This window comes from Petaurus breviceps, unplaced genomic scaffold, assembly GCF_028583685.1.
Source record: "Petaurus breviceps papuanus isolate PSGF00001 unplaced genomic scaffold, PetGlider_PUasm1.0 187, whole genome shotgun sequence".
Classification (NCBI taxonomy): Eukaryota; Metazoa; Chordata; class Mammalia; order Diprotodontia; family Petauridae; genus Petaurus; species Petaurus breviceps.
Genome location: NW_027185799.1, coordinates 15,176,786 through 15,203,632, shown reverse-complemented (window position 1 = coordinate 15,203,632; position 26,847 = coordinate 15,176,786). Strand labels below are relative to the sequence as shown.

Sequence of the window (26,847 nt, the reverse complement as noted above, 5' to 3'; positions counted from 1 at the left end):
ATTAAAACCAAACCAAACAAAAAACCTCTAGTTCTCAGTGCTTAGCAAAATAGACTGTTGGACAGCAAAACAAATGGGAAGGCATCTATGCGCCTCAGATAAATGGCAGAAAGCCCTCCTAATTGCTTTAAATCAGCCTCTTTAAATAAGCATTTCTTATTACATTCATATAGTGGCATTGTATGAGGTCAAAGCAGATGTTTAAGAAGAAGTAAAATGTTTAATAGTTCACTACATAAGTATTTTCACTACAGAATGTCAAACAACTAGCTTGGCCTAATGGACAAACTGATTAAGGTCAATTAAGTTCTGTCTATCCCTTTCATCATGCCCTCTGGACTTTGCACTCCATAGTCAATAAATTCTCCTTCATTTTAAACACCTTACTCTCATTTTCCTTCCATCTTCTGGTGACCAGCTCTCCATGACATTGCATCATTGTCATTGCCTCCTACACTGACTTTTTGTTGTTGTAGTACAGTTGCTTGTCATGTCTCACTCTTCATGACCCCGTTTGGGGTTTTCCTGGCAAAGATACTGAAGTAGTTTTCCATTTCCTTTTCCAGATCATTTTACAGATATAGAAACCGAGGCAAACAGGGTTAAATGACTTGCCCAAAGTCACAAGCTAGTAAGAGTCAGAAGCCAGATCTGAACACAGGAAGACAAGTCTTCCTTACTGCAGACCCGGTACTCTATCCACTGCACTATCTAGCTGCCCACACTAACTTTAACTTCTCTCATATTGCAATTACTGCCCCTGACCATTGCACCAACACATCAGTTCTCTAGAGGAAGTTGGATTTTCCTTGCTCCCCATTGCTGCTTCCAGAAGATTCTCCCTTTGCTACCATCACTCAACAATCTCACCTCTAACCACATTTATCTCCTTATGTAGATAGATACAAGTCCTGAGGTCACTTGACCTTCTTTCTCAAGGAATACCTGGATCACAGATTTCTTTTCCATTCCAGTTCTGCTCTTATATAACACCCTTCATCCTGTATTTTGATACTTTCTCAATCTCCTAAAATCTATTGATTTACAATTCCAACTCTCAGTCATACATAGAGAGGGATCTCATCACCATTCATAAGTGTTCTACTTCCATAATCATAACCACCTATCATTCTATCCATCCCAGTGCCTTAACACTTAGAAACCTTTTCTTTGTCATTACCATACCTTTCAACCCTAAGTTGGAGAAAACTCATTACCAGAAGACTGACCATTTGGATGATGATTTTTTTTTTACCCAGAGAAATTTGTAGCTATTTACTAAGGAAGTAAGATTATTTAGGAAGAGAGGGGCTGCAATCTCCACCAGTGAATGGAGTAACCACACCAATCAACTGACAAATCCTTGAAGGCTTCAGTAAATGCCAAAAACTACAATACTCCTTGGTCCTATGAATGCTAAAAGAAAAAAAAAAAAGAAGCACTCATAATAATCTATCCTCATTTCTCCCATGAATGACACATCAATTTACCTCAAAAGAGGCTCACATCCACATGAAAATAAGGAGAAACTCAACTATAAAGAAGATTCTAATAGCCTTGATTATGCTATTTGATACTTGAAGAATCTGTAATTTTGTCCGCCTTAGCCATTCTTCCCCTTGCACAGTCTGTAACTCCCCTCTCACTAGTAGTTGGTCTTTAAAAGTTGCTGTGGCCAAAAAAATTATCAACATCTTCTGGCCAATCTGGTGAGTAACCTCCCCCAAATTAGGTAGGCTGGTCCTTGGACAACAGGGATGTAATTTGTCCCTGGGTCCATGTGCTAAAGCCTTTTTATCTTGGTAGAATCTAGGTGAGCTCATGCCCAGCTTGCCAAGCCTTTAGAAAAGCAGAATCATCTCCATGTCACAATACAGCATCAAGGAGAAATTTAAAGAGGTTAATTAAATTCAGCTATGATATGAACTTCTTATATGTGTTTAGTGCTTTAAGCTTTTCCCACATCCTTTCTTATACCTTGATTAAAAAATAATGGTAATAATGTTGATTAAAATAAGTCATAATTAATAAATAGTATGTAGTCATAAATATTAATAAAATAATAGTAATAATGAGAGCAACAAAGAAATTTCTATGGCACTTTAAGTTTTGCCAAATGATGAATATTCATTATTTCATTTTCATGTCAGCTTAGACATCATTCTACCAACTCAGAACTATATTATCTCTATGATCTCTCTTCATCTAATCTTTTTTTTAAGGTTATTTGCCCAGAGAAGTGGCCAGAGGTCCAGTTACCATGACTTACCTATGCTTATGCCAATATTGCTTTTTTCAAAACCTGGTGAAGGTAGTGTATTTTCAATATAACCAAACTGGGGAGTAGAAACCAAAGCAAACTCTAAATCATCCATGGCTGTATCAGGGTCAGTGGTGATTAAATGGCTAATGGTAATGGCTGCCGAGGAGCCTTCATCCACGACAAACCGGGTACCTGCATACAAATAATATCAAGATTGTGATTTCACTTGAAATTCTCTCATCAGAAATGATGAGGACAAAAGGGAGCCATTGGAATTTTAATTCATGGAAGACTCTACATGCAAATTTTTTGCAATGGGAAGATGATCACGTTGGTTGGCAAACCTTCCCTTCTAGTGAAGGTCTTGGGGATGTGAGAGATTAGGGACATATTAGAATTTAATTTCACTTAAAAATTGCATTTTCTTATATAAGAAAGTCAGCTAATAACCAAAAGACAGCAGCACTGCTACATGCTCCCTTACAGATTTCCATTCTTTCTAAAGTCCTCTCCCTGATTTCCCTTGTGTCACCACATAAGTGACAAATGAAAAAAAAATTGCCCAATAGCCTTAGTGATAAGCCACTAAACATAGTTTATGTACTCCTCAAGATCAGTTGTTACCTCCGTTTGTCAGAGCACTAATTGCCTGAGAGCTATTATGAATTGCTCATAACGGACATTTTTCTCATGCCTTAGTGCTTAATTATTCTGCCGGGACAATGATTCCTTTCCAGAACATTGCTTGGGTGATAAGCTGCAAATTACAATAACATTCATACATATGCTTGTATTTTTTTTCCAAGAGACAGAATGTATACAAAATGCCTATGAAGAGATGACTTTCTAAAAAGCAAATAAGGTTAAATATAGATAAATAGTCTCTCTGGTCTACTTACTTTCCTCTAATAGAGGTTATTATGGGTAAAATAAACTACTCTCTAGTCAGAAGGCAACTGAAAATTTCCCATTTGAAATTAAAGCAGAAAATTTGGAGACATTCACCTCCCCTCCCCCAAATAAATATATATGTAAAATTGTTAGAGCAAATTATTTGTCTTATGAACATTTAACAAAACTAAATTTTATAAACCTGTGCTTAAATCAGCTAAAATGAGAATAAGAGATAGATCTAAGATCCGGTTTTCATGGCTTTCTAGTCTTATCATAAATCAGGTCTTACTATGTGCAAGAATACTTGGCACGTTAACCTTTTGACAATGGTTTAACACAAAATGACTTTAATAGGAAAAGAGTTTTCACCTGTTGTAATAATTGGTGGTTGGTTGTCCACAGGGTACACAGTTACATTGAGATCAAACATTGGGAAAGAATGGTGAAGTGGAAGTGGGGATGAAACTGGTTCTTGGTAGCAGCAGTCATGGAGGCCAGCTTCTCCATCCAAAACCACCAAAGTAATGGTGTCCAAACAAGGAGTCGTGCCAATCTCTCCACCTGGAAAAGATAACTACGTGTAAAATTCTGGTGCTTTTTTATAACAGAGAAATAACATTCCTTGGTGATGGCCAATGCACACTTCCTGTCTAAATGTGGGAGAGTAAAAAAGTGGAGATATGGACATTTTGAAACTACTCTCACAGTAATGATATTATTATTATGTAAACAAAGTACATATCTACCTACTGTTCTTAGAATATCTTCTTCCTAAAATCTGACCATGATATCACACATCGAAACTGGAGCTGACCAGGATTAGGAGTTTAGGAAGGCAAAGGGAAGCCAAAGAGGTTGCTTATGCTGTGACAGGAACACTTTTCTCTTTAATTATCAATTGCCATTGATAAGCAAAATGCAAAATGACCAATATATTTCACCACTATAAATGCCTCTTTGCACCAATATCTTAAATCACCTATTTTCAATTACTTACATGGAAGTTGGGACTAGACACAGATAATCCTGAAGTTGTATTCTGGTTCTTTCAACCACTTTCTCATTAATTTATTTTTAACCATGGTTTAGAAAACAAAAAAAGTCACTGGGAGGAAAATTGTCATTTCCTTATTTTCGACCCTGAAATGACCCTATTAATAAGTAGCAAAATGGCTCCCAAAATGGTAGAGGCAGGAAGATATGAATAAAGGAGCCAGGTTTTAGCAATGGACAACGCACTTCTGAATAAATGAGTATTGTCTTGACTTAAGGAGTTTTAAAGTGCTTTATAGGTATGCTTTCATTCATGCTCATACACTTTTCAAAATATAAAGAAGGCAATAATTAAACAGAGATCACTGACTAGCATGTAGCTCAAAAGTTCTGCTAAGTCATCTTCAAGCTAGGTCAAATAAGACAGAACCTTGGAATCACGTATAGCATTGGTTTCCCTATTTTACAAAGCATGTAGAAAGACTAGAAATGATAGAAAATGGCAACCAGAATAACCAAATCGTTGGAAAATAGGCCCTTCAGGAAAAATGGAGTTGGTATGGGTAGGATTAAGATATGTCTTCAAGTTTAAAAAGTGTTATGAAGAGTAAAACACCTACTGGCAGTCTATACCCGTAAGTGGATACAACTTGAATTGAAGGAATTTGGTTATACAAAAAGTATATCTCGATTTTAAAAATGATTGGGCCCTGAAAATATCAAAGAATCTTCTATGTTTACCCCAAGACCATCGATCTCTCCAGTGGTTTACATAGTTGCCTCCCTGGAGGCAGAGTGCTAAATCATATGACCCTTGAAAGTCTCAAGTCCTAGGATTTTTTATCCTTCATCCTGTAGTCAATAAGGTCATAGATTTAGAACTGGAAGAGACTTTAGAGGAATTCTTTAATTTTATAAATGAGGAAACTTCAGAGAGGGTAAATAATATCCCCAATAATTTGTAAATAATTATCCAAAGAGGGTAAATAATTTGTCCAAAGCCACACTAGAAGTAGTAGGACCAGAAATCAGACCTCTATCTTCTGATAGAGAAGCTCGTGTATTTTCAGGGTCCAAACAAGGAGGCATGTCTAGAATTCAGGGATAACGTTAGAAAAATGTGGCCCTTGCAACTTAAAGGCAAAAAATCCCCATAAAATGAATGAGCTAAGTAAGCTATCTGCGGAAGGAAATTAGCCCAAGAAACAGCCTGTCATGCTGCAGATAAAACCGAAATGCTTCCTGGGATCTCTGCAGGGGGCCCAAAGTAACTCCCTGAAAAGGAAGACAACCATTTAAAATGTAACCGATATAAGATAAAGGGTAATTTTGGAAATTGGAGCTTGTCTGTCATCAGGAAATGCTATGAAAGACTCTTTTTAGCGAGTGATAAAGAACTTTGTGAAAGGAGAATTATAATGGTAAGAATGTGAAATTAGTCGACGGGATAATCTTCATGGTCTCTTCTGGCTCTAACATTCTGGGACTTTATGATGTTATTTGTCCAGCCCTGTGCAAGGGTGAGGGTCTATCTGATAGACACAAGTAATTTGTTACTTGAGTGGAGATAATTCTCCAGTCTCCACTAGGCGAAAGGAGGAGACATTCTCTCTTGGTCTCTCTAACGCCATCTCTTCACTCCCAGAACTGGCTTCCCACCTGCCTCCGTCTCTTGGATTTTAGTATGCCAAGGAATCCGGGATCTACTGCAGTGGAAAGAAAGAGCACTGGGCTTGGAGCCAGAGAACCTGCATTCAAAGTCTACCCTCTGACACTCATTGCTCGTCATCTTGGGCCTGTGATACTTAACATCCCTCAATATAACTCCTGCTGTTATTCCATGCACATCGAAGAAATTTTGCTAATTCAGTTTTGCAGCTACTTGGACACTCAAGGCCTTCTGAACTGAGAGATGAAAACCAGTATCCTTTGTCGCACCATACATCGGTCCCCTCCCCACCACCTTTGTCAATGACTAAAAGGTTCTTAGGATCTGTTGTGAGTCTGGTTGGTATATTTTGGGCTGAGCTTGTATCTTCAGTATAGCTGAATCAGGAGAGAGAAGTCAGACTGGTCCTGGCTCATGCCAACCTGGGGAAGGGGGTAGATATCTCTTGTAGCTTCAGCTCTTGCCTCCAGATCTAATACTGACTTCTCAATCTAAATTTTAACTCCTGTAACCAGCTTCCCAATTGTCTCTATCTCTTTCATTTCAACATGGCAAAGGGAGCCTTGGAACTAGACAATCATGGTTTCTTGGCCTCGTCCATTTGGACCCCACTGTCCTTCCTTAGAAGAGATTTCTATTTCCCAAGTCAACGATTTTCCTAACGATGAGTGTGCCTAAGTGTGACAGAATATGATGACCCTGCAGAAACTGATTACTATGAGTAGGCTGATAAAGCAAGTTGCTCATTCTGCAAATCTAAAGACTAGATCCTGGACCCAAAGTGACCCTTCTACCCTTATAATGTCCAGCCTAAAAAGGCAGCCAACTTTATCCTCTCTTTCCCTCTCCATGCAAAACACCGTACAAATACCATGTAACAAACCTGAATTTTAAATGGGAAAATGCACTTTGAATTTCATCTTTTATTTGATAATACCAAACACCTAAAGTAAGTGTGAACAGATTGGATTGGGGTAGCACCATTCAATCTAATTTTCTGTGGATGCTATGTATGACAACCCCCACAGAGACCTAGAAATACTTCGCTTTGCTCTTCAGGCACCATTAAGGTGACCCTGGGCAGATCGCATCCCATATGTAACCCTGCAATAGGATTATTCTTTCTTGGGTCACTTTCCTACCAATCTAATTGAACAGAAAATATGGAAACTAGGTGTAATAAAAAAGCAGTGAACTCAGCTACTCTATTCTGTATCAAAGACAGTAGGCTTATAGAATATGTCCCTAGGCCATAGACCCTGAAGAGAAGCAAACTAATGGAAAACTTACTGAGGTTCATTACTGTGGAAAGAGAGAAAGCAGATACCAAGCTAAACTCTAAGCCAGTGAATGTTAATGCAAGCGGTTAAAATTTCTTACATTCACAATTTCTCACATGATAGTAAATATTTAGTTCACAGATTTAGGTCTGGAATGGACCTCAGAGGCTATCTCCTAGAATACTTCATTTTATAGTAAAGAAAACTGAGGACCAGGGATTCAGTGATTTGTCCAAGGTCATATAGGTTATGAGTGTAGCCTGACTTTCAGAGCACACTAATCCCAGGATGCATGGCAAGAGATGTCCGCGGAACAATCTAGAGGTTTGGTGAATGTATACAAACCTGGGAATGGTTCAAGGATTCTGGGAAGAAAGGAAAATAGATACCTGTGCAAGTTCCAGAGAAATGAATGTGTTTTCCATCTTGAGGGGAGCAATGTGTTTCCTTGACAGTGCCTATATCCCAAAGGACTGTGAGGACCTATGACTGTGGAGACACTGCCTGGCATTGTGAATACAGTATTATAGACTAAATGCAGTTGGGTGAGTCAAACCTCAAAGACACCACTCCTTTTTGTTGTGGTGACCACAAGTAGAGGAAGATACAATGCACTACCCCCTCTCTAGGACCGAAGCAGGAAGACTTTCTTGCTCCCTGCACTTAGGTGCATCTCTGGCTGTTGTACTTTCACTCCTCTGATCAGTTCCTACTTCCCTATTCAGAATTCTGTTCAGTCTCTCCTAATTCATCTTCTTCGACACATAAAACTTTTCTTTTCTTTGTTTTTCTTTTTTTTACTTTTTGGAGGGGGGAAGGTAGGGGAATTGGGGTTAAGTGACTTGCCCAAGGTCACATGGCTAGTTTTTGTGTTGTGTCTAAGGCCGGATTTGAACTCAGTTCCTCCTGATTCCAAGGCCAGTGCTCTATTCACTGTGCCACCTAGCTGCCCCCCACATAAAACTTTTCTGTAGTCATTTTCTCATCATTTTTCAGGACACAGGCTCTGTGGAAGAGCCAAATGACTCCATGAGTTTCTCTCCCTTAAGATGGGGAACACAAATGTCCCTCTCTGTCTCCCTTCTTCCCAGAATTACCCATGAACTACTGCTAATCACATACACATTTATAAAAATTTAGGAATTTCCCCCCCAAATTTTCTGCTGTTATACATCCTTGGATTATTGGGCCTCAGATGATGAGTTATATAAACTTCTAAGGGGGTATTTGAACCCAGACCCACTGACTCTAAAGGCAATATTCTTCCCAATGTACCACAATGTTGGCATTTAAAAAGGACTATTTCAAAATACTCTTCTGTGGGGAAGGAAGGGCTACACAGGAATTCAGCTGAAAAAAGACCTAAGGATGTTAGTGAGGACTGCCAGTTCAAGATGAGTCATAAGTGGGATATGGGAGCCCAAAGTGTTAATGCTGCATTAGACTGCAAGCAGAAGTACATGATGCTCAGGGTTAATAAGGGGATAGGTCCTCCATTTTCTGCTCAGGTTCAACTAGATCTGTAAATATTTTGTTCAGTTCTAAGCAACACATTTTAAGAACTTTTATATATTTTTCTCCTTGAAGAGGTGCTTTTATGAATCTCAATTAAATACTCATATAGTCATCCATTAAGCTACACTTAAGTATTCACTAAAATAGCATTTCTTGAAACCTTGATCCATGCCCTGCCCCCATATCCCAGCACACAATAGAAAAATCATAGAGGAAATTAACAGGGGGTCCTGTTGAGCCATTTTGGTGACCCAGAGAATGGAATTCTCTCATCTCATTCCTTGACCTCCCCTATAGTCTACTTTTTAATACTTTAAGACCTACTTTCATGTTGAAACAACCAGTTGGAACAAGTTTCATGTTTATAAAGCCTGAAGATAAACTATGGACTTTCCAATTATAAAGGAAGAATGAAGGATATGAGGGTCACTGGGGCCCTCAGAGGAATGACAGGTGACAGAAGTGGAGGACCCCTAACCTTCAACCTTCGTTTGTCCACATCCCCCTCCCCCTCCCACACCCATCTTTGTCATCAATGCCATTTACTTGTATGTTTGTACGTTACAGTCCCAGCATCAATGTCTCCCTGGGTGAACTGGTCCACAGCAAGCCCAGATTTCCTCACTACCCCATGATGAGGCTGACGAGTGATCATGAACATCAGCCTGGTGTCTTCACTGTCCACATCAGTAGCATAAACGTGTTCTGAAGTGATTACCACTTCCTCTCCCTCAGGGCAATGCATTATAGGAATGAGGTCAGCCTTCAGGACAGGGGGTTCATCATTTACAGGTAAAACCTAAGCAAAAAAGGAATGATTGGCTTCCAGAAAAAAAGAAAAAAAAGGAAAAGAAAAATATGACAAAATTGCCTAATTGGTAACCCATAGCTCACAGAGCGAGAAACAAGGATTTTCAATCTTCTAGACACATGAAACAATAGGCTTGGAAATTGGCCAACCAGCCTGCATCTTTTAACAATCCCCACATGCGCCATTTTGCAAAAAATGACCCATGTGAGGGGCACTTAAGATGGGGGTGAATGAGAACAGTTATCATTCTGGGTGCAGCCAAACCCTCTCACACTGTACTTCAATTGTTTCATACTGGCAAAATATAAAGCACTCTTCTCCTTCATTGTTAAACTTACATGTATTCTAAGGGAAATCGAATCCATGTGGTCTGACTCATTTACATTTAACTCATCAAAGTTATTTTTAGCACAAGTTGCATGGTGACTGTGATGCCTTCCTTCAGGCCCATTCTCCCACCACCCAGGAAGATGCTTTGGACCCACAAGTAGCATTTAAATTTCAGGCATTTTGAGTTGAGCTTGAAATGAAGTACACATGAATTTAATCAGAAGTCAAGTTGGAGAAATGATAGAGGCAACTGAGGTGTGGTGGAAAGGGCACTGGACCTGGGGCCAGAGGATCTCGGTTAAAAACCCACTTCTGCTATATATAATACCTGCTATATAATACTCAGGAAAGACATTTAACCTGAGTGTCACAATCTGTGCTTAACAATGTCTAAGGTCCCTTCCATGTCTAACATCCAGAGAACCTTCTCTGCCATCTGATAGGAGGAAAAGGATGAGAAAAATCTAATCTTATATAGGATTTGACTGACTTAATGATCTAGAGACCTGTGATTTTCTTGGTATAAGGAACTTCTGGTGTGAAAACTCCCTCCATCTATGCAGACTAGCCTGTAACACTGAGAATCAGTGACCTGCCCACAGTCACACAGTCTATTTATTCATATGACATCAATTATCATCTTGAAATCTGAGGAGAAAAAAAAAGATTCCCCCAACATTCCTTAAATAGGAATAATTAGAATTTCTCTAATGGGCTCATACACAATGGGCTATAACTGTAGTCAGGAAGGTGACCTGTGACTGTGTTTCCACTCCAATATCCTAGGTTGGGAGTCACAAAATAGCTAGCTTTGGCTCCTGTGACTAAAACTCCCCACAGTCCAAGTTCTTAACTCTGAAGGTGGGGTTGCCTTAATGTTAGTTCCATCTGGAATTAACCTCCAATTTGTCTTACACACATATGTATATGTACGTATACATATATACACACATATGTATGTATCCAAATGTGTGTATATATGTATACACCCATATATCTTGGTGATTTCCCCATTACATTGTGAGATTCTTGAGAGCAGGGATGGCCTTTCCTTGAATCCCCAAAGCTTAATACCATACATAGCATACAGTAAGTGCTTAATAAGTATTTGTTGACTTGATTTGGGGTAGGCTCATCATCCGCAGTGTCGTCTTCTTCAATAGATAAGACTGGCTAATAATTCTACTAAAAGCAAGCATAGTCATGCTGTTTCCATTTAGAGCATTAACTTTGAGAAACTGAGCAGAAATCTCATTTCTGATGATTATTACCTGTCTGACCATGGGGAAATTACTAAATGTCTTTGGGCCTCAGTTTCCTCCTCTGTAAGTAAAATGAGTGGGTTGGACTAGATGGCCTCTGAAAGCTATTCAGACTCTAAGTTTATAATCCTATGAAAAGCCTTGTGGCACAATAACAACCAATAGTTGAGTGTTTTCTCTGTGTGTATGTACATATATGAGCATGTATTTAAATATATATTTGCATATGTCATATATAAATCTGGTTTTCAGGGAAAAGGTATCTAGGTGAATTCACTCTGTTTCCTTTATTTCTCTCTGTCCTAGGTAAGGAAAATTTTTCACTAATAAATCAACATTGACCATCTTGTGGTGTTCTTTAAAAAAAAAAAAAACTTAGGTTTTCAAAAGGATAATAAAGTCCAGAGGCCAGAGAATTAAGAACATTCCTTCTTTTTTGGAAAATCAGAAATACTTTTTAAAAATATGACTTCACCTCTTAATAGCTTTCAAAGAACATAAGCTTTTGTTTAAACAGTAACAATAAGCAGAATATTTCCCAAACTAACCTCCCTGCATATTGTCAGCAATAAGATGGATGTGGGTGGGAGACACAGAAGTTTTTTTTTTCTCTGAAATTTGCCTTTCAAAGAGAATTCTCTCCCTCTTTTCCCCTTCCTTCCTCCCTCCCCAATTGAGAAAGATTGTCAGTTGAGACAGCGCTCATTTCTGTCATTGAAATGCTGCCCAGTCATCAGCTATGGAGACAGAGGCCCAAATTCAGCTCCAGATTCTCTAAGTGCAACTAGGCCCGAAAGAACAAGGTAAAACTTGACTCATTTAGAATGGCTACTTACAGAAATGTAATGGAACCCACTCATGCTGGCAGAGTGGTTGACCCAACCCTTCCTACAACATCAAAGTCAAGTTAATAAGGATTTATTAAATATCTACTTTATAACAGGCACTGTAAAAAGCTCTGAAATCTGTGGGGAAAAATAAAGAAACATTTCTTCACCCTTTTACCCAAGTGCTTCAGGAATGGTAATGATCCATTTACATAGCTACTTAACTTTTATGAAACATTCTTCTCACAAATACCTATTGTACAATAAAAAAAAAAAAACAATGGCTCTGGAGGCATCAGTCACAGAGGATCAAATCCCATCTCTGATGCTTAGTACTGTGTGTTAAATAAGTGACTTACCTACATTGGGACTCAGTTTCCTCATCTATAAAAAGAGGGAGTTGGATTAGATGTTTCTGACATCCCTTTCAGCTCTTTACCTCTGGTCCTGGGGACTTTCAGAACCAGATTTTCAACACAATACAGGGAAGGAACACCACACTAACCTTGACCTGAAGGACAAATTCTGCAGAATTTGTTCCATCTGTTGCCTCAAAGAGTATGTTGTCATGAAGAACCTCTGATCCATCATGGTGATACCTGGGGGAATACTATTTGTCAGTCATTAGCAATGACTCAAGGAACTATGCATGGAGAAGCTTAATCCGATCTCCTTTGCTTGTTTTGCATGTTTTTATTCTGAGAAAACTTGAGTCGTTACGGAGCATTTTCCAGGCTCCACAGTCATTTTCAAACATTCCATAGACTCAGTTTCAGTCATGATGAATATAAATGCATCTTAATATAGTCATTATTAACGTATATGACACAAGCTTCTTGATGATACAGTGTTAAAGCTGGTTTAGTATTTATGGTCATTAATTTCCTTAGTACAGTGCCTGGCATATAATAAATGTTTATTGATTTCTTATTGATTCTTCCCCCTACCCTTCCAAAATAATTCACATATATCTTTCCTACTAGACTCAGACAGTAAGGATCAAAATTTTTGAGGCATAAAGCTCACATTCAGATTGAAAAAAATTAAAATTCCTGAAGACCTAATACAAAAGCCACCTTTCAGCTGTCCCTCTACTCTGACCAGTTAAGACAAACATTACTTGGCTATTCGTTTGACCTTCACCTCGTTTAGGGATTCTTAGCTTTTTTGTATGTTATAGATGGCTTTGGGAGTATGGTGAGTCTTATGGACCACTTCACAGAATAATGTTTTTAATTGAAAAATAAAATCCATAAGATTACAAAGGAAATATTTTCAATTAAAAAATAAGTTTTTTACCCTGAAAATTATTCACTGATCCCTTGAAGTCCACAGACCTAAATATAAAATCCCCTGTCCTTGCTTAAGAATATACTGAGAAGATATTAAATGTTTCTAACCTAACTTTTAAAGCATGGAGGTCTCCCCATGAAAATTCTTCTCCATGGCTTAAAGGAAAACCATCCAGTTCCACCATTCCATGCAATGGCAGTCTCTTGAGGGACAGTCTGAGTTTATCCTGCTTCGTATCCATGTCTGAAATCAGGATGTGCTCTGTAGTGATGATACACAGACCTCCCTCATCTACTTGCAGTGAGTTGGTGAGTACCTGGAAAGAAGGAAGCATTCAAAGTTCTTCGTGACAAAAACATCCCAGGAGACCAAACTCCAATAAAGAATAAATCCTACCAAATTATAATAAACCTAAGTTTGCTTTTTCTCTAAGGATCTTTCCGTGTCCTTCCCTCTTCTCTCCCTACACTCTAATCCTTGGAGAATTCAGTCAGACCCATGTCTCCAAATACCACTTTTATTCCAAAAACTTTTAAATCTGTCTCCAGGTCTAACTCTGACTTCCCTTCTGAGGTCTACACTTGTATCTCCAGTTGCTTTTGCAACATCTCCACCTGAATGTCCTCCAGGAACCTCAAATTCAATGTGTCCAAAACCAAATTTACTACCTTACTCCCTAAACCCGATTCCCCTTCTGACTACCCTGTTTCTGTCAGTGATGAGGTCATTTACCCATTCTCCTCTGTTCCAAATCTTGGCATTATTTTTTAATCTCTCCCTCACTTCTTATAGTCATTCAGTTACTATGTTCTATTGATTTTATTCTGTACAACAACTCTTGTATCAATTTTTTCTTCCTTAATCCTAATGGCACCATCCTGAGGATCCATGTACCAAGTGGAGAATTCATGGAGGACGTGGCATTTGAGTTTGAATTTAAAGATAAAAGCCTAGGAATCCAATAGGTGAAAATGGAGGAGAACATTCCAGTAGAGGAAATGAGGTGAACATAAATAAGGTTTAGAGTTAAGGTGCATTCAGAGGTAAAAGAGAAGCTTGCTTCTACTGGAGCATGGAATGCATATTGAGAGTAATATAAGTCTGAAAAATTAGGATTGTGCCAAATAGTAAAGGCCTTGAAAACTGAGCAAAGGAATTTGAAATGGACTCAATAGGCAAGAAAGAACTAATTTTTTTTTTCAGCAAATGAGTGATATAACCATTTCTATGTCTAAGACATGTTATTTTGACAATGGTTTAAAAGAGTATGTGTTGGAGGCAACAGAGAGTGGAGGTAGGAAGTGCTGTTAAGTTTTTAAAAATACTTTAGTTGGGTGCAAATGAGGCCCAATTTAAAAAAAAATACCTAGTTTGAGATCATCGAAAGAGCTACATAGTGTCCCAAATGCTTTAGAGATTTCCTCTTATCCAATTCTAACCCAAGTTTATTGTCTCTTCTTAGTACCTCCTTGAAATACATACTGTTGAACCAGTTCAATGAGCTAACCATTCAACTATGTTGTTGTTGTTTAGTCATTTTTCAACTGTGTCTGATTCTTTGTGACCCCATTTAGGATTTTCTTGGCAAAGGTAAGAAAGTGGTCTGCCATTTCCTTCTCCAATTCATTTTACAGGTGAGTAAACTGAGGCAAACAGGGTTAAGTGACTTGGCCAGGGTCACACAGCTAAGTCTGAGTGTCTGAGGCCATATTTGAACTCAGGTTTGCTTGACTCCAGGCCTAGCACTCTATACACTGTGCTACCTGACTATGCATCACATTTTAAACAATAGAAATGTATTATTCACTTATTTTTGCCTGTATGTATTAGTAAGTTAAACTCCTTTGAGTGGTAGTAGCTCTCATTTAGGAGACCCTCTGTTCTCAGGCTTGATCAGTAGGGAATCCCTCTAGGGAATTCTAAACTGAGTAGGGAATCCAGTAGGGAATCCATTCCCATTTAGTCTCTGTGATAGACATTGTTCACAAGGCAGTTACATGGCAAAGCGGATAGATCAATGTACTTGATGTCAGGAAGATCTGAGTTCAAATCCAGCCTGGACTCTTCCTAGTTGTGTGACCCTGAGCAAATCACTTAACCTCTGTATGCCTCAGTTTCCTCAACTGTAAAATGGGGGTAATAGCATCTATCTCCCAGAGTTGTTGTGAAGATCAAATGAGATAATATTTGTATTTTCCAAACCTTAAATGTTATATAAGTGCTAGTGATGATGTTGATGTTAATGATGATGATGAAATGACCATGACCATGAGGGTGATGAGTGATGGTGATAACAATGGCAAACCTCTTTGGTCAGCATGGTTCTCTGGCTTTGTGCCTCTTTTGATTTTGATAATCAGAGGACCTCCAAAAATGTCCACTCTTATCACATCTATCAAGTAATTCTGTATGATCTTAAATATGTACGTGGGAGACAGACCCCTTGTTGAAGGACAACTTTAGTAGGACCTCATATTTGTGGTACCTTTCAGTCAATTGTATATCTCTGAATGTGCATTGAACTGAAGTTTTTTTTCTTTTTTTTTTGTTGTAATTTTAACAGTATGCAGAATTTCCAGTGAGGAATATCCCTCTATCGATGCATATCAATACTTATTCTGCAATTTACAGCCTTAGAGAATTGCCTAGACTTTGTAAAAGGACTTCTATTCCTTCTTATATTTTCATCAGATGTGGTAAAGTGATTTGCCCAGGGTTTCACACAGCTACTAAATGTCTGAGGCAGGATTTGAACTCAGGTCTTCCTGACTCCAGATCGTCTTCTATACACTGTGACACCTAGCTGCCTCTAGCCTTTAGTCCCTTGACAGGACTCCCCCATCCCCCAGCCCTACATGATGACATTCTCATTATAAACAAATCCTGAAGACATTTTACTCACAGGTTCTCCTCAAAGAGACAAATAAATGAAGTAATATCCATTAAAAAATGTATTTGTAAGCCAAAAAACATGGGGATACTATTTAAAAGGGAGAGTAGGTGTCACAGTGAATAGAGTGCCAGTCCTGGAAGTCAGAAAGACTAATTTTCCTGAGTTCAAATCTGGCTTCAGACATTTGCTAACTATGTGACCCTAGGCAAGTCACTTAACCCTGTTTACCTCCATTTCCTTATCCATAAAAGGAGCTCGAGAAGGAAATGGCAAACCACTCTAGTATCTCTGCCAAGAAAACTCCAAATGGGCTCAGAAAGAGTGGAACACGACTGAAAATGACTCAACAACACTGTTTAAAACATTTTTTTCATGACAGTGAAAGTTTAGAATAAAAATAACCTGTTAAGAACAAGAAGATAAACAAAATGGACACTAAGCAGGTCCTTCTTATTAAAACAAATAACTAAAGTGGGAAGAAAGTATAGACGGCAGAGGTGGGGAATCTGCGGCCTCAAGGCCTCATGTCAAAGGGCTGCACTTGAGGACCTAGAGGGCCACATGGGGCCTCGAGGACACAGTTTCCCCTCCTGTGGTATAGAGGAGAAAGAGCTGTTCTGGGAGTTCAAATGATCTGGGTTCAAGGTCTGCCTCTGGCATCTGCTGGCTGTGTGACCCTAGATAATCACAACCTCCCAGGGCTCCTAGGCCCTCCCTACCACCCTATGTGACAGATGAGAGGAGCAAACCATCCTTATCTGTGACTCCCTGTAAAGATAAAATTCCAAAAAAAAGACTGGTTCAAAAAAAGACTACCCTGCTACACATATCTTATTATACTTACAATAAGCCTTAAATAAATCCTGGTTGTTAAAAATGAACCTGAAAATGGCATTTTTCCTATTTGACATATGACAAACATACAATAGTACATTGATTTGCACATAATAGCTGTTAAATAAAAGTTTGTGGAATTGAATTGAATTGCATAATAAAGCAATAGGGGAACTATGCATCATAAATATTTATAATAATGTCCTTCACATTTGTAACTTGAAATTAATACATTTCTGGAAAAATGTTTCCAAATGTGAAGTACAATTAAATTGCTAACGACTAAAAGTAATCATCAGCCAAATTCTTCCCCCATAAAGGGGGGAGGAAGTTGGCTAGCAAAAACAGAGTTCCTTCTCATACACAAATGTACCATGTGTTTGAACAGAACCCTGGCTTCTGTAACCTTAAAATATTTTGCTATCACTTCATAAATTTAAGTTTTCTGATTCAATCTTTAAAAAAACGGAACCTACAGTTTAGGTACACTGTCACCAAGTAGTATATCAAGGCCCTATTTATCAAAATTTTATAATAAAAACTAAAGCATTTTATTAGAATAGTAATTGAAATGTTAAAGCATCAATATTTTCTTTTTTTTTTTTTGAAGGGGGAAGGCAAGACAATTGGTGTTAAGTAACTTGCCCAAGGTCACACAGCTAGTGTCAGGTGTCTGAGGTCACATTTGAACTCAGATCCTCCTGACTCCAGGACCCGTGCTCTATTCACTGTGCCACCTAGCTTCCCCCAATACTTTCATAGAAATAAAAATGTATGATCCAGTTCACAGAATCAATGAATCTCAGAATTAGAAGATACCTCTAGAAGGAATCACATTTAATGCATACCCTAATAATGGATAGAGTGCTGGGCTGGGATTCAGGAAGATCTGAGTTCAAATCCAACCTCAGATACTTATGAGCTTCCTGATTCTGGACAAATCACTTAATCTCTGTTTTCCTCAGTTTCTTCAACAGCAAAGTGGGGATAATAATAGCACCTATCTCCCAAAATTGTTGTGAGGATCAGTTGAGGTAATATTTGTAGAACACTTTGCACAATGCCTGGTACATAGTAGGTATGTATAAACACTTGTTTCTTTCTTCCCTTCATTAATAATTTGTTCATTCAGTTATCCCCTATGCTATCTTGAATTTGATCAACTTTCCCTCTTTACTGTATCAGTCCCTTTTTTCAAGAGTTTGTACAAATTATTAAACTTCAAGCCAATTTTGAGTCAAAAGTCCTTAGATCTTCTCTCAACATTGGTTTTTCAGTTTAGGGAATCATCCTTGTGACTGTCTTTTTCATTATCAAGCTAATTTTGCTTCTCAGTGCCCAATTCACCAAAGTCTTTTCTTCATTCCCACAGAACAGATTAATAATGTTAATTCACATCTAATGTGTAAAAGGCACTCTCCTCCCTACATAGCCATAAGGAAAGTCACTCAAGTGTGATTATCGCCATTTTACTTATGAGGAGACTCACTCTCTGAGAAATTGAGTGATTCACCAGTAGTGGTTACCTGAACTGGGACTCAAACAAAGGATTTCTGAGTCTGTGATCAATGCTTTTTTTCCTTTTAGGAAATTGTAGAACCATTTACCGGTATGATAACCCTTAAAGCACACCCGTCTATCTTATCCCTGTTCAAAAGAAAGCACTTTCTCATTTCATCTACTGAGTTTCCTCATTCTGGTCATATTTCTCCTGAAAGAAGTGTGAATTATACTGCACAAATTACTGGTTTTCCTAAGCGATATTTTAACAACATTTCTCTGTTCAACTTAGAAACTTCTCTAGATGATGAGTCTACTTAAAGGACCGGCATTCCTTATATGGTCAGGTACATTCCTAACAGAATTTAATGTCTTTGAACAGGTTAAAGCTGATTTCATCACAGTAGGCATGGACTTTAAAATAGAGGCAGGAAATACTGCGGAAAGAGGATTCCTATGCATAGTAATAACAACAACTTTTATAAAGTGCTTAATTTAAGACTATTGAGTCATCTAATCATTAGGGGTAAAGGGGATCATCTTGTCCACCCCCCCCCCTCATTTTGACAAATATGGAAACTGAGGCTCTAAGAGTTAAAATTACTTTCCTAAGGCCACATTAGTTAGTAAGTGACAAAGCTAGGATTCAAACTTGGATCCTCTAAGTCTGAATTTCATGCTCCTTCCATAATATTGCCTTCATGGTTAGCTTCCCTCCCAAATACACAGAGAAGCAGAGGAGATGCTATTCCTTTGTTTGTCTCCCTTTTAATATCAAGAGATCATGCTTCAAGTATCTTTCTAGTTACTGAAAGGGAAAAATGAGCCCTGCAATGGTGATACTAATGATGTACCTAACTCTGAGGAGGGAGGGGAGAAAAAAGAAAAAAAAATAGCCATCCCCTTAGTTTCCAGTGGCACACAATGTCATAGAATATTAGTGTGCAGAAAGAAATAGGGGGGTGGGAGTGGAATAGTCCAAAGACATGTGGAAAGAACCGTATGAACTGATGCTGGGAAAAACAAGAAAAACCAGAAGAACAATTTGTACTATTATGTCAATATTATAAAAACGGACAATTTGGGGGGCAGCTAGGTGGTGTAGTGAATAGATCACCAGCCCTGGAGTCAGGAGGACCTGAGTTCAAATCCAGCCTCAGATTACTTAACACTTTACTAGCTGTGTGACCTTGGGCAAGTCACTTAACCCCAATTGCCCAGCCTTCCCCCCTCCAAAAAAAAAAAAAAAGGAATTTTTGAAGACTTAAAACTCTGATCAACTAAATTATTAACCCTGATTCCAAGGGACTGAAAAAAATGTTGGGGGGAAGAGAGACAGAGACAGAGAGAGAGAATGGACCAATATGCAAAATGGGAAATGTATTTTGGGATGTGGCCAATGTGGGAATGTTCTGCTTAACTGTGCTTATGTGATCTCTCTCTCTCTCTCTCTCTCTCTCTCTCTCTCTCTCTCTCTCTCTCTCTCTCTCTCTCTCTCTCTCTCTCTCTCTCTTTCCTTTTTCTTTAGTGGGTAGCAAGAGATTGGAGGAAGAAAAAAATAAATTCTTGATAATTGAAGAAATTTAATTTAATTTGAAAAAATCTCAGTCTCATAACTATAGAAGCAGTGCAGGTGGCAGGCCATATTTTAATGATGTGCCACAGTTCCTTAAGGCTTATCTAAACATTGGGTGATAAAGAAAGGAGGAAGGATAAATCCATTTTTAGCTTCTTTTGGAAAATTATAAAGCCTATCTAGATTATATGGTAGCATTGCTGGCCTGCCGTGAAAGCAAATTAGCACTTTTTGGTTGCTAGGAAACCCATAATTTAATCTCCTTCCACTGTTCAACATGTGAGACATGAGGAAGCAGGAGACAATAAAATTAAAGAGGTATTGATGAAATTTGAAAATATCTTCGCATTTGGGAACTAGAAAGTCTCACCTTTTAGATAATAGACCTGTGGTTATATGAGAAGTAAAAATCTCTCTACATTCAGTTAATGGCATCTAAAGAATGTTATTTCCAAAAAATCCAAAGAAAAGTCATTTTCTTCATAACAAAATGCTGTCACTTTTATATATATATATATATATATATATATATATATATATGTATATAAGATATAGAAGGAAGAGAGATGTGACACATTTTTCTCTCAGATTGTTTAATGAGGGAAAGAGTGTTTTAGGGGGAGGAGAAGCATTAGAGCTAAGAGTCAAAGGACTCAGGTTCGAATTCCACCTCTGATGCTCACGGCCTTGTAACCCTGGGCAAATCACTGGGCTTCAGTTTCCACATATATAAAATGAAGTTAGGCTACTGCATCTCTGGAGAACCTCCCAGTCTAGTTCTATGCTATGGTCTGGGGAAATTGGGGCTTTTCCCCAAGGCTCTTAAATTTAAAGGGGACTGGTAGCACATTACATTCCTCTGGCGGGATGGAAACAATTGAGCTTGACACCACATTTCCAAGAATGGGGGCTCTGCCCACAGGGGTCAGTGTTCTGGAGTATCTCCCTCATGAAACTTGAGTTTCCCAAGGTCTCTCCCATGCCTCTCCTTCAATGAATGTGCCTTTAAAAGTTTGTTTGAAAGCATTTTACCTACATTCTACCCTGGTTGCCCAATGGCTAATTATACCTCTAAGGGAGAGTAAGAGTAATATAAAGGAAAAGGCCAAATAAAATATTAAGAGAAATTTGAGACCTTAGTCTAATTCTTTCCTGCCCTTCCTTCTCTTCCCTCTTCTACTCCCCTTCAAAGTTGTACCTACCTCAGGAGCCTGATTGTCCACAGGGAGAATAGTAATGTTAAAGCAAATTCCATGTAGAGTGCTGCCATGTTGGTTACTGATGGAGAGCACAAATTGAACATGCTGGAGATGGGGTCCTATGTCTTGCATGGGGGGCATGTAGGCCACTTTCATGTGGTTCACAGCATGCTGCAAAGACAATCAACAAAGGGAAAGACAAGTCTGTAGTGACCAAGAGCCTGCAGCAGAGTTTCTTTTGGTGGCAGTTGGCATTGATTAGCCTAAGGAGCACTTTTCAAATGTCACCTTAAAATTTCTTCTGATATAGTCTCTGAGAAGTAAAATCATCTTTTTTTCACAAATTAGGAATGGAAAAAATAGAAAGAAGTGAGATGATAGTAATGCTTCTCTCCCTCGTCTGAAAGTCACAGAGCATCTTGTACTGCTTATTTCATCTTCACATTCTACTTGGATGGTTATTTGTGTCTCATCACCTATTTATAGATAAGCAATTAGTGGAGCCTAGCATTGACTAGGAGGAGGAAAGTGGGCAGGATCTCATTTGGGAAATTGTGCAGCATTTTCAATGACCCCAAGCTGTGCCCTGCAATGAAAGCCTATCTTTTTTTAACATCAATGTGTTCTTGGTAATGCTTTATTATCATCTCTCACAAAACACTCAAGATCTCAGAAGAATTGCAAGTGACCTGAGGGGCAATAAATAATAAACATAAAGCATGTGAAGGTAGTATGCAGAGTATTATCAACAATGATTCTTGAATAAGAAATGACATGCAAGCAAATTAAAGATATTTTAGCATCTAGGTAACACAGTAGATAGACTGCTCACCCAGGAATCAGAAGGACCTGAATTTGAATTGCCTCACAGTCATTAATTGTGTGACTCTGTACAAGTTGCTGAATCTCTCTCAACCTGAGTTTCCTCATCTGTAAGATGTAACTAATAATGGCACCCACTGCCCAGGTTTGTAAAATGAGATGCTATTTTAAAGCCCTTTGCAAACTTTAAAGCCTGACATCATGATGATGAGGCGAACATAAAAGTAGGTAAGTTAATGTAGAAACAGGAGCTAGAAAAACCAGATGGAAACCATAAGTATCATAATAATATTGAAAGATGCAGAGGAAGGTGCCCAGTGAATTGAGTAGATCCTCTGTGGAGGATTTATGGAAAGACATGAGCAACAGTTACACAGAAATAAGAAGGCCTGGGTAGGTTAGGACTTCTAGTGGTGGAGAGAATGGTCAACTGGAAAGCTGGACTCATTAAAATATTAGAGTGAGTCTTAGTACCTTCTCCTAGCTTCTTGAGGGCAAAAACTTAACACTTATGTTAGGCCCCCTCAGGGCCTAGTACAATAGACACTCAACAAATCTTGGCTAATTTGATTTGAAATTTAGCCCACAACTTAAATGTCATGTCTTCCTTTAAGCCTTTCCTGATCCACTTGATAACTTAATAACTTCTCCTCTCCACTTGATAACAACCTCCAACTCAGACTTCATTTAGCACTTTATTTCATATTTCTTTAAAGCGCTTATGTTGTATATACAAACATCTATCTTTGTGTCTTATCTCCCTAACAGAATATAAGCTATACAAGTGCAGATGCCTGGCCTAAACTTTATCTCTCTTCTATTACCTAGTACCAGTGCTCTACCCATCAAAGAGGCTTCATACATGTATGGTCAAATAAATTGAATTTCTGTGTTCAATAGCTAAGAGTCACACAGAAGACAGTCAGAGAAGTGTGAAAGAAAGGTAAGCATGTGTTTCTACATTTTTTTTGTCATCATACATCATTGCAACTTATATTTAGTAATCTGGACTCAGTAGCACTATCAAATGTGGGACTTCCATTGAAGAAGGATCAAAATAAAGAAGCAAGTTTCCAAAGGTGTACTGATAAATGTTTACCAACCAGCTTTCCAGGAGGAAAATGTATTCAGAATCCACTTTTAAGTTTAATCTGTTTTATTAATATTTAACTCTTTAATAAGTCTAGACAATCAACAAAACAATAAATTAAGATATGGTTTGTAACATTTGCTGTTTTCTGAGATGTAAATGATCACATTGAAAATTCATTAATAAGCTTTACTCTGGTAAGCGGCCTACAACATCACTCCCACCCCCATATTCCCCTCTTTTTCACCCTCTACAATCACAGTAACCAGATACTACTGGCTCTCATTAAGACCTTCCCACAGTACTTGTGGAGCCAGATTCAGAGGTAGCTTCTGCACAAGAAACCCCTACAGTGTTCAAGAACCCCCCGCCCAAATGTAGAAAGATTCCTTCAGGGTGTCTGAATAATAGAAGGGTTTCTGGGACTTCATGGGAGCCCCCTGCCAAATTTTTTGGTTGGGGAGCAGGGGTGTATAATTTTCACTTATGCCAGTGGATCATGAAAGATCACTCTCTCTGTGTTAATGTACTGTTCTATTTAGGGTGGAGAGGGAGAGAAACTGTTTGAACTTAGAATGTAATTAAAAAAATAAAATTTTTAAAAAGTTATATCCAATTTGGGCAAGTTTATATAGACAGTAAAAACTCAACAGATACTGAGCTTCTACTACGCACAAAGCACTACGAAAGGCTGCTTATGGAGGTACAAACATGAAGATGCCATAGTCTTTGCCATCAAGAAACTAATATTTATTACTGACATTAGTAACAATAATTGGCATTAATTCAGTGTTCTAAAACTTGTAAAGTGCCTTATATACATTATCTCATTTGGGCTTCAAAACAATCCTGAGAAGTAGATAAAATAGGGCTTATTATGACCATTTCACAGTTGAGGAAACTGAGGCTCAGAGAGATTAGATAACTTGTGTCCATGGTCACACAGCTAGTAAGTGTCAGAGATGGGACACTGTACATTTGTATAGCACTTTACAATTCATGAATGCTCTCACCTTTATTATCTCTTATAACTAATAGTCTATTTAGCATAAATCTACAAATTTAGAGTCCTCTGAAAATGTAACCAATGGTCTGTGGACTTCACTCACATTACACATCACTGTAAATTCTACTAACACACTAAAATTTCATAGACATTTGTTCCAAATGACTGAATCTCTGACCATAGGGAGAAGTTTGATCAGTTGCTATATTGTAGCTACTGAATCTTTCCTGCATTGAGCACCATTTCTTCTGCATACCCACCTTGGGCACATATATCTTCTATTTCTCATGTAAAATAGGATAGGCAAAAGGAAGAAGGAAAGAGTGAGTAAAGGAAAAAAAATTACAAGGTCATTAGGTAAAAAAAGTCCAAATTTGGTTCCTAGGCTTGGTTGCCCTCCCCACCTCAATATCAAAGATGTCTTTTGAGTGTGTACCTGATATTTATACACAACATCGCACCTGAGTGAATGATCTCAGTCCTGGAGCTGCAGGATCCTTGATTAGCTTCAATATGCTATCCGCCATGAACAGTTTCCCAGCATCAGAGTGACTAAGGAGAGAAATTAGCACCAATTAGTGTATTTCCCATCAAATCTGGGATCTCATTTTCAAAATTTAAATTTCACAGGCCAAGAAGAGAACATACTTCCTGACTGTCATTGTTTGCCAAGACAACCAAATGGCATTGTTGGCATGTTTACTCCCAAGGCAGTTTCATCATTGCTGATCCAAACTTAGTTTAGAAAATGAGCATAATACTTCATCTTCTGACATGAGTAAAGAAGTTATTATTACCATCCCAAAAACTATTGGACTGCCGCTTTGTCTAGGGTACAGACATAACGTGCTTTTGGAGACCTTCTCCTGCCCTAATGCCAATGGTTTGTCTTTGCACACAAATGGTGATTCCCTGACTGACATAGGATAAGTTTGAGGCTATGGTGGGTACTGCATTTTAAAGTGCTGTATCTCTGAGGTCATACCACGTAATTCTTGAGTCTAAGTTCATGTCATATAACTGCTCCCTGAACATTCTCTGTATTGACCTGCCTCCACGCCCCTGCTGAGGAACCTCCCCAGGCCTGGAATAAACAACCCTCCTTCTGTCTTTGCCTGTTGAATTCCTACCCATCCTATTAAGTCAACTCAAATGCTACCTTTCCCATGACTCCCTCTTGTTTGTGATGACTTCCCCCCACCCCAGGCTAATAATAATAATAAATAATGATAATTCACACCTTTATGACTACCACTTTACATGTGTTATCTCCTTTGATCACCTGTCACTGTTTGGTATCTCTAATGCTCTTAGCATGTAATGTTATATAATAGTCATCTGTGTACATGGCTTATCCTCCTACTAGACTCTAAGCTTCATGAGGACAGGGCCCATGGCTTATTGAGGCAGCTAGGTGGTAACAGCGGATAGAAAACTGGGCCTGAAGTCAAGAAGACCTGAATCCAAATATGGCCTTTCTTTTTTTTTTTCTAGCTATGTGACCCTGGGCAAGTCACTTAACCTCTATTTGCCTCCGTTTCCTCAACTGTAAAATAATATTCTATTTATATTATAATATGGTATATTATATAAAATATGATATAATACATAATTATACACTAATTATATTATGTTATATTAATATAATAATAATTTTAATAATAGCACCTATTTTCCAGGGTTTTGTGAGGATCAAACGAGATAATATTTATAAAGTGCTGAGCACATAGTAGACTCTAAATAATGCTTGTCCCCTTCCCGTCTAAACTTTATAACTCCCCCTCTACTGTTGCTGTTGCTCAGTTATTCAGTCATGTCTAATTTTACGGACTTTGTCTATGGGGTTTTCTTGGCAAATATACTGGAGTGGTTTGCCATTTGCTTCCCCAGTGTGTCCCCATGCATGTTACAGATGAGGATCTGAGGCAAATAGAGGTTAAATTACTTTCGCAGAGTCACATACCTGCTGCCTGAGGCCAGATTTAAACTCAGATCTCCCTGACTCCAGGCCAAGTGCACTGTCCACTTTACCATCTAGCTGCCCCAACATCTGCCACAGCACTCTGTACACTAAAGGCATTTAATAGAGAGTTGTCTTTTGTTTATAGTCTTGGTCAAATCCAGAACTTGTACTTTTGCAGCAAGCATTAGAAGAGACATTTTGTTCTGGCTTTTGTATTCCTAGTGCCCAGTACTCTGCCCTAGGATGTAGTCGGTCGTGAAAAATGTTTGCTGAATGAATGCACCAGCAAAGGCCCTCTCATCGTGAATCCACTTACAGTCAACATACCCATAACTAAAGGAGAAAAATGGAGGTGTCGTTACTGTGTAGAGAAGCTCCCTATCATGAGACTCTGTATCCACAAAATGTAGGTGCTTCTTAGTGAGATGAGCCACCTCCGTTTCCTTGACAACCAAATGCCGAATCACTCCAGGAACCTCTTTTGGGAGCTCGTCATCCACTGGAGTAATGTGAATCACCGCTATCTGGAATGGAAAATGGAGAACTGGTTGAACTGGCACATTCAGTGTCACAACCCATCTAAGATATGGTCTTAGAAAATTATCTGAGGGTCAGAGGTTAAATGATTTGACCTTGATCATATACCAATAAGAATGGGGGCCCCCTTTGGGGTGGGGGTGAATTCAACTGCAATACTCCATTCCAAGCCTTTGCCTTTCATGGCATTATGATAGATTTAAATCTTTTCTACAATAATTGTTGCATGTAATTAACTCCTTTTGGAACAGGAATTTAAGTTAAACAAATAACATTCTTTTTCTTTCTAC

At 38.5% G+C, this 26,847-nt stretch overlaps 1 protein-coding gene across 9 annotated transcripts in view; it reads right to left on the bottom strand.

Annotated features, from left to right (window-relative positions):
- FREM1 (FRAS1 related extracellular matrix 1) overlaps positions 1–26,847 on the bottom strand; it is a 271,046-nt gene that overhangs the window by 75,882 nt on the left and 168,317 nt on the right. For 6 of the 9 annotated variants that reach the window (XM_069090684.1, XM_069090688.1, XM_069090686.1 and 3 more), the window contains 8 exons: positions 26,348–26,544; positions 24,519–24,609; positions 21,143–21,310; positions 13,245–13,453; positions 12,350–12,443; positions 9,161–9,413; positions 3,527–3,718; positions 2,270–2,455 (listed from right to left, as the gene is read on the bottom strand). In XM_069090684.1, the coding sequence (XP_068946785.1) occupies positions 2,270–2,455; positions 3,527–3,718; positions 9,161–9,413; positions 12,350–12,443; positions 13,245–13,453; positions 21,143–21,310; positions 24,519–24,609; positions 26,348–26,544 (1,390 nt within the window). Of the gene's footprint in view, positions 1–2,269; positions 2,456–3,526; positions 3,719–9,160; positions 9,414–12,349; positions 12,444–13,244; positions 13,454–21,142; positions 21,311–24,518; positions 24,610–26,347; positions 26,545–26,847 lie in introns of those variants that run through there. The other 3 variants (XM_069090685.1, XM_069090689.1, XM_069090690.1) reach the window with 3 other exon arrangements.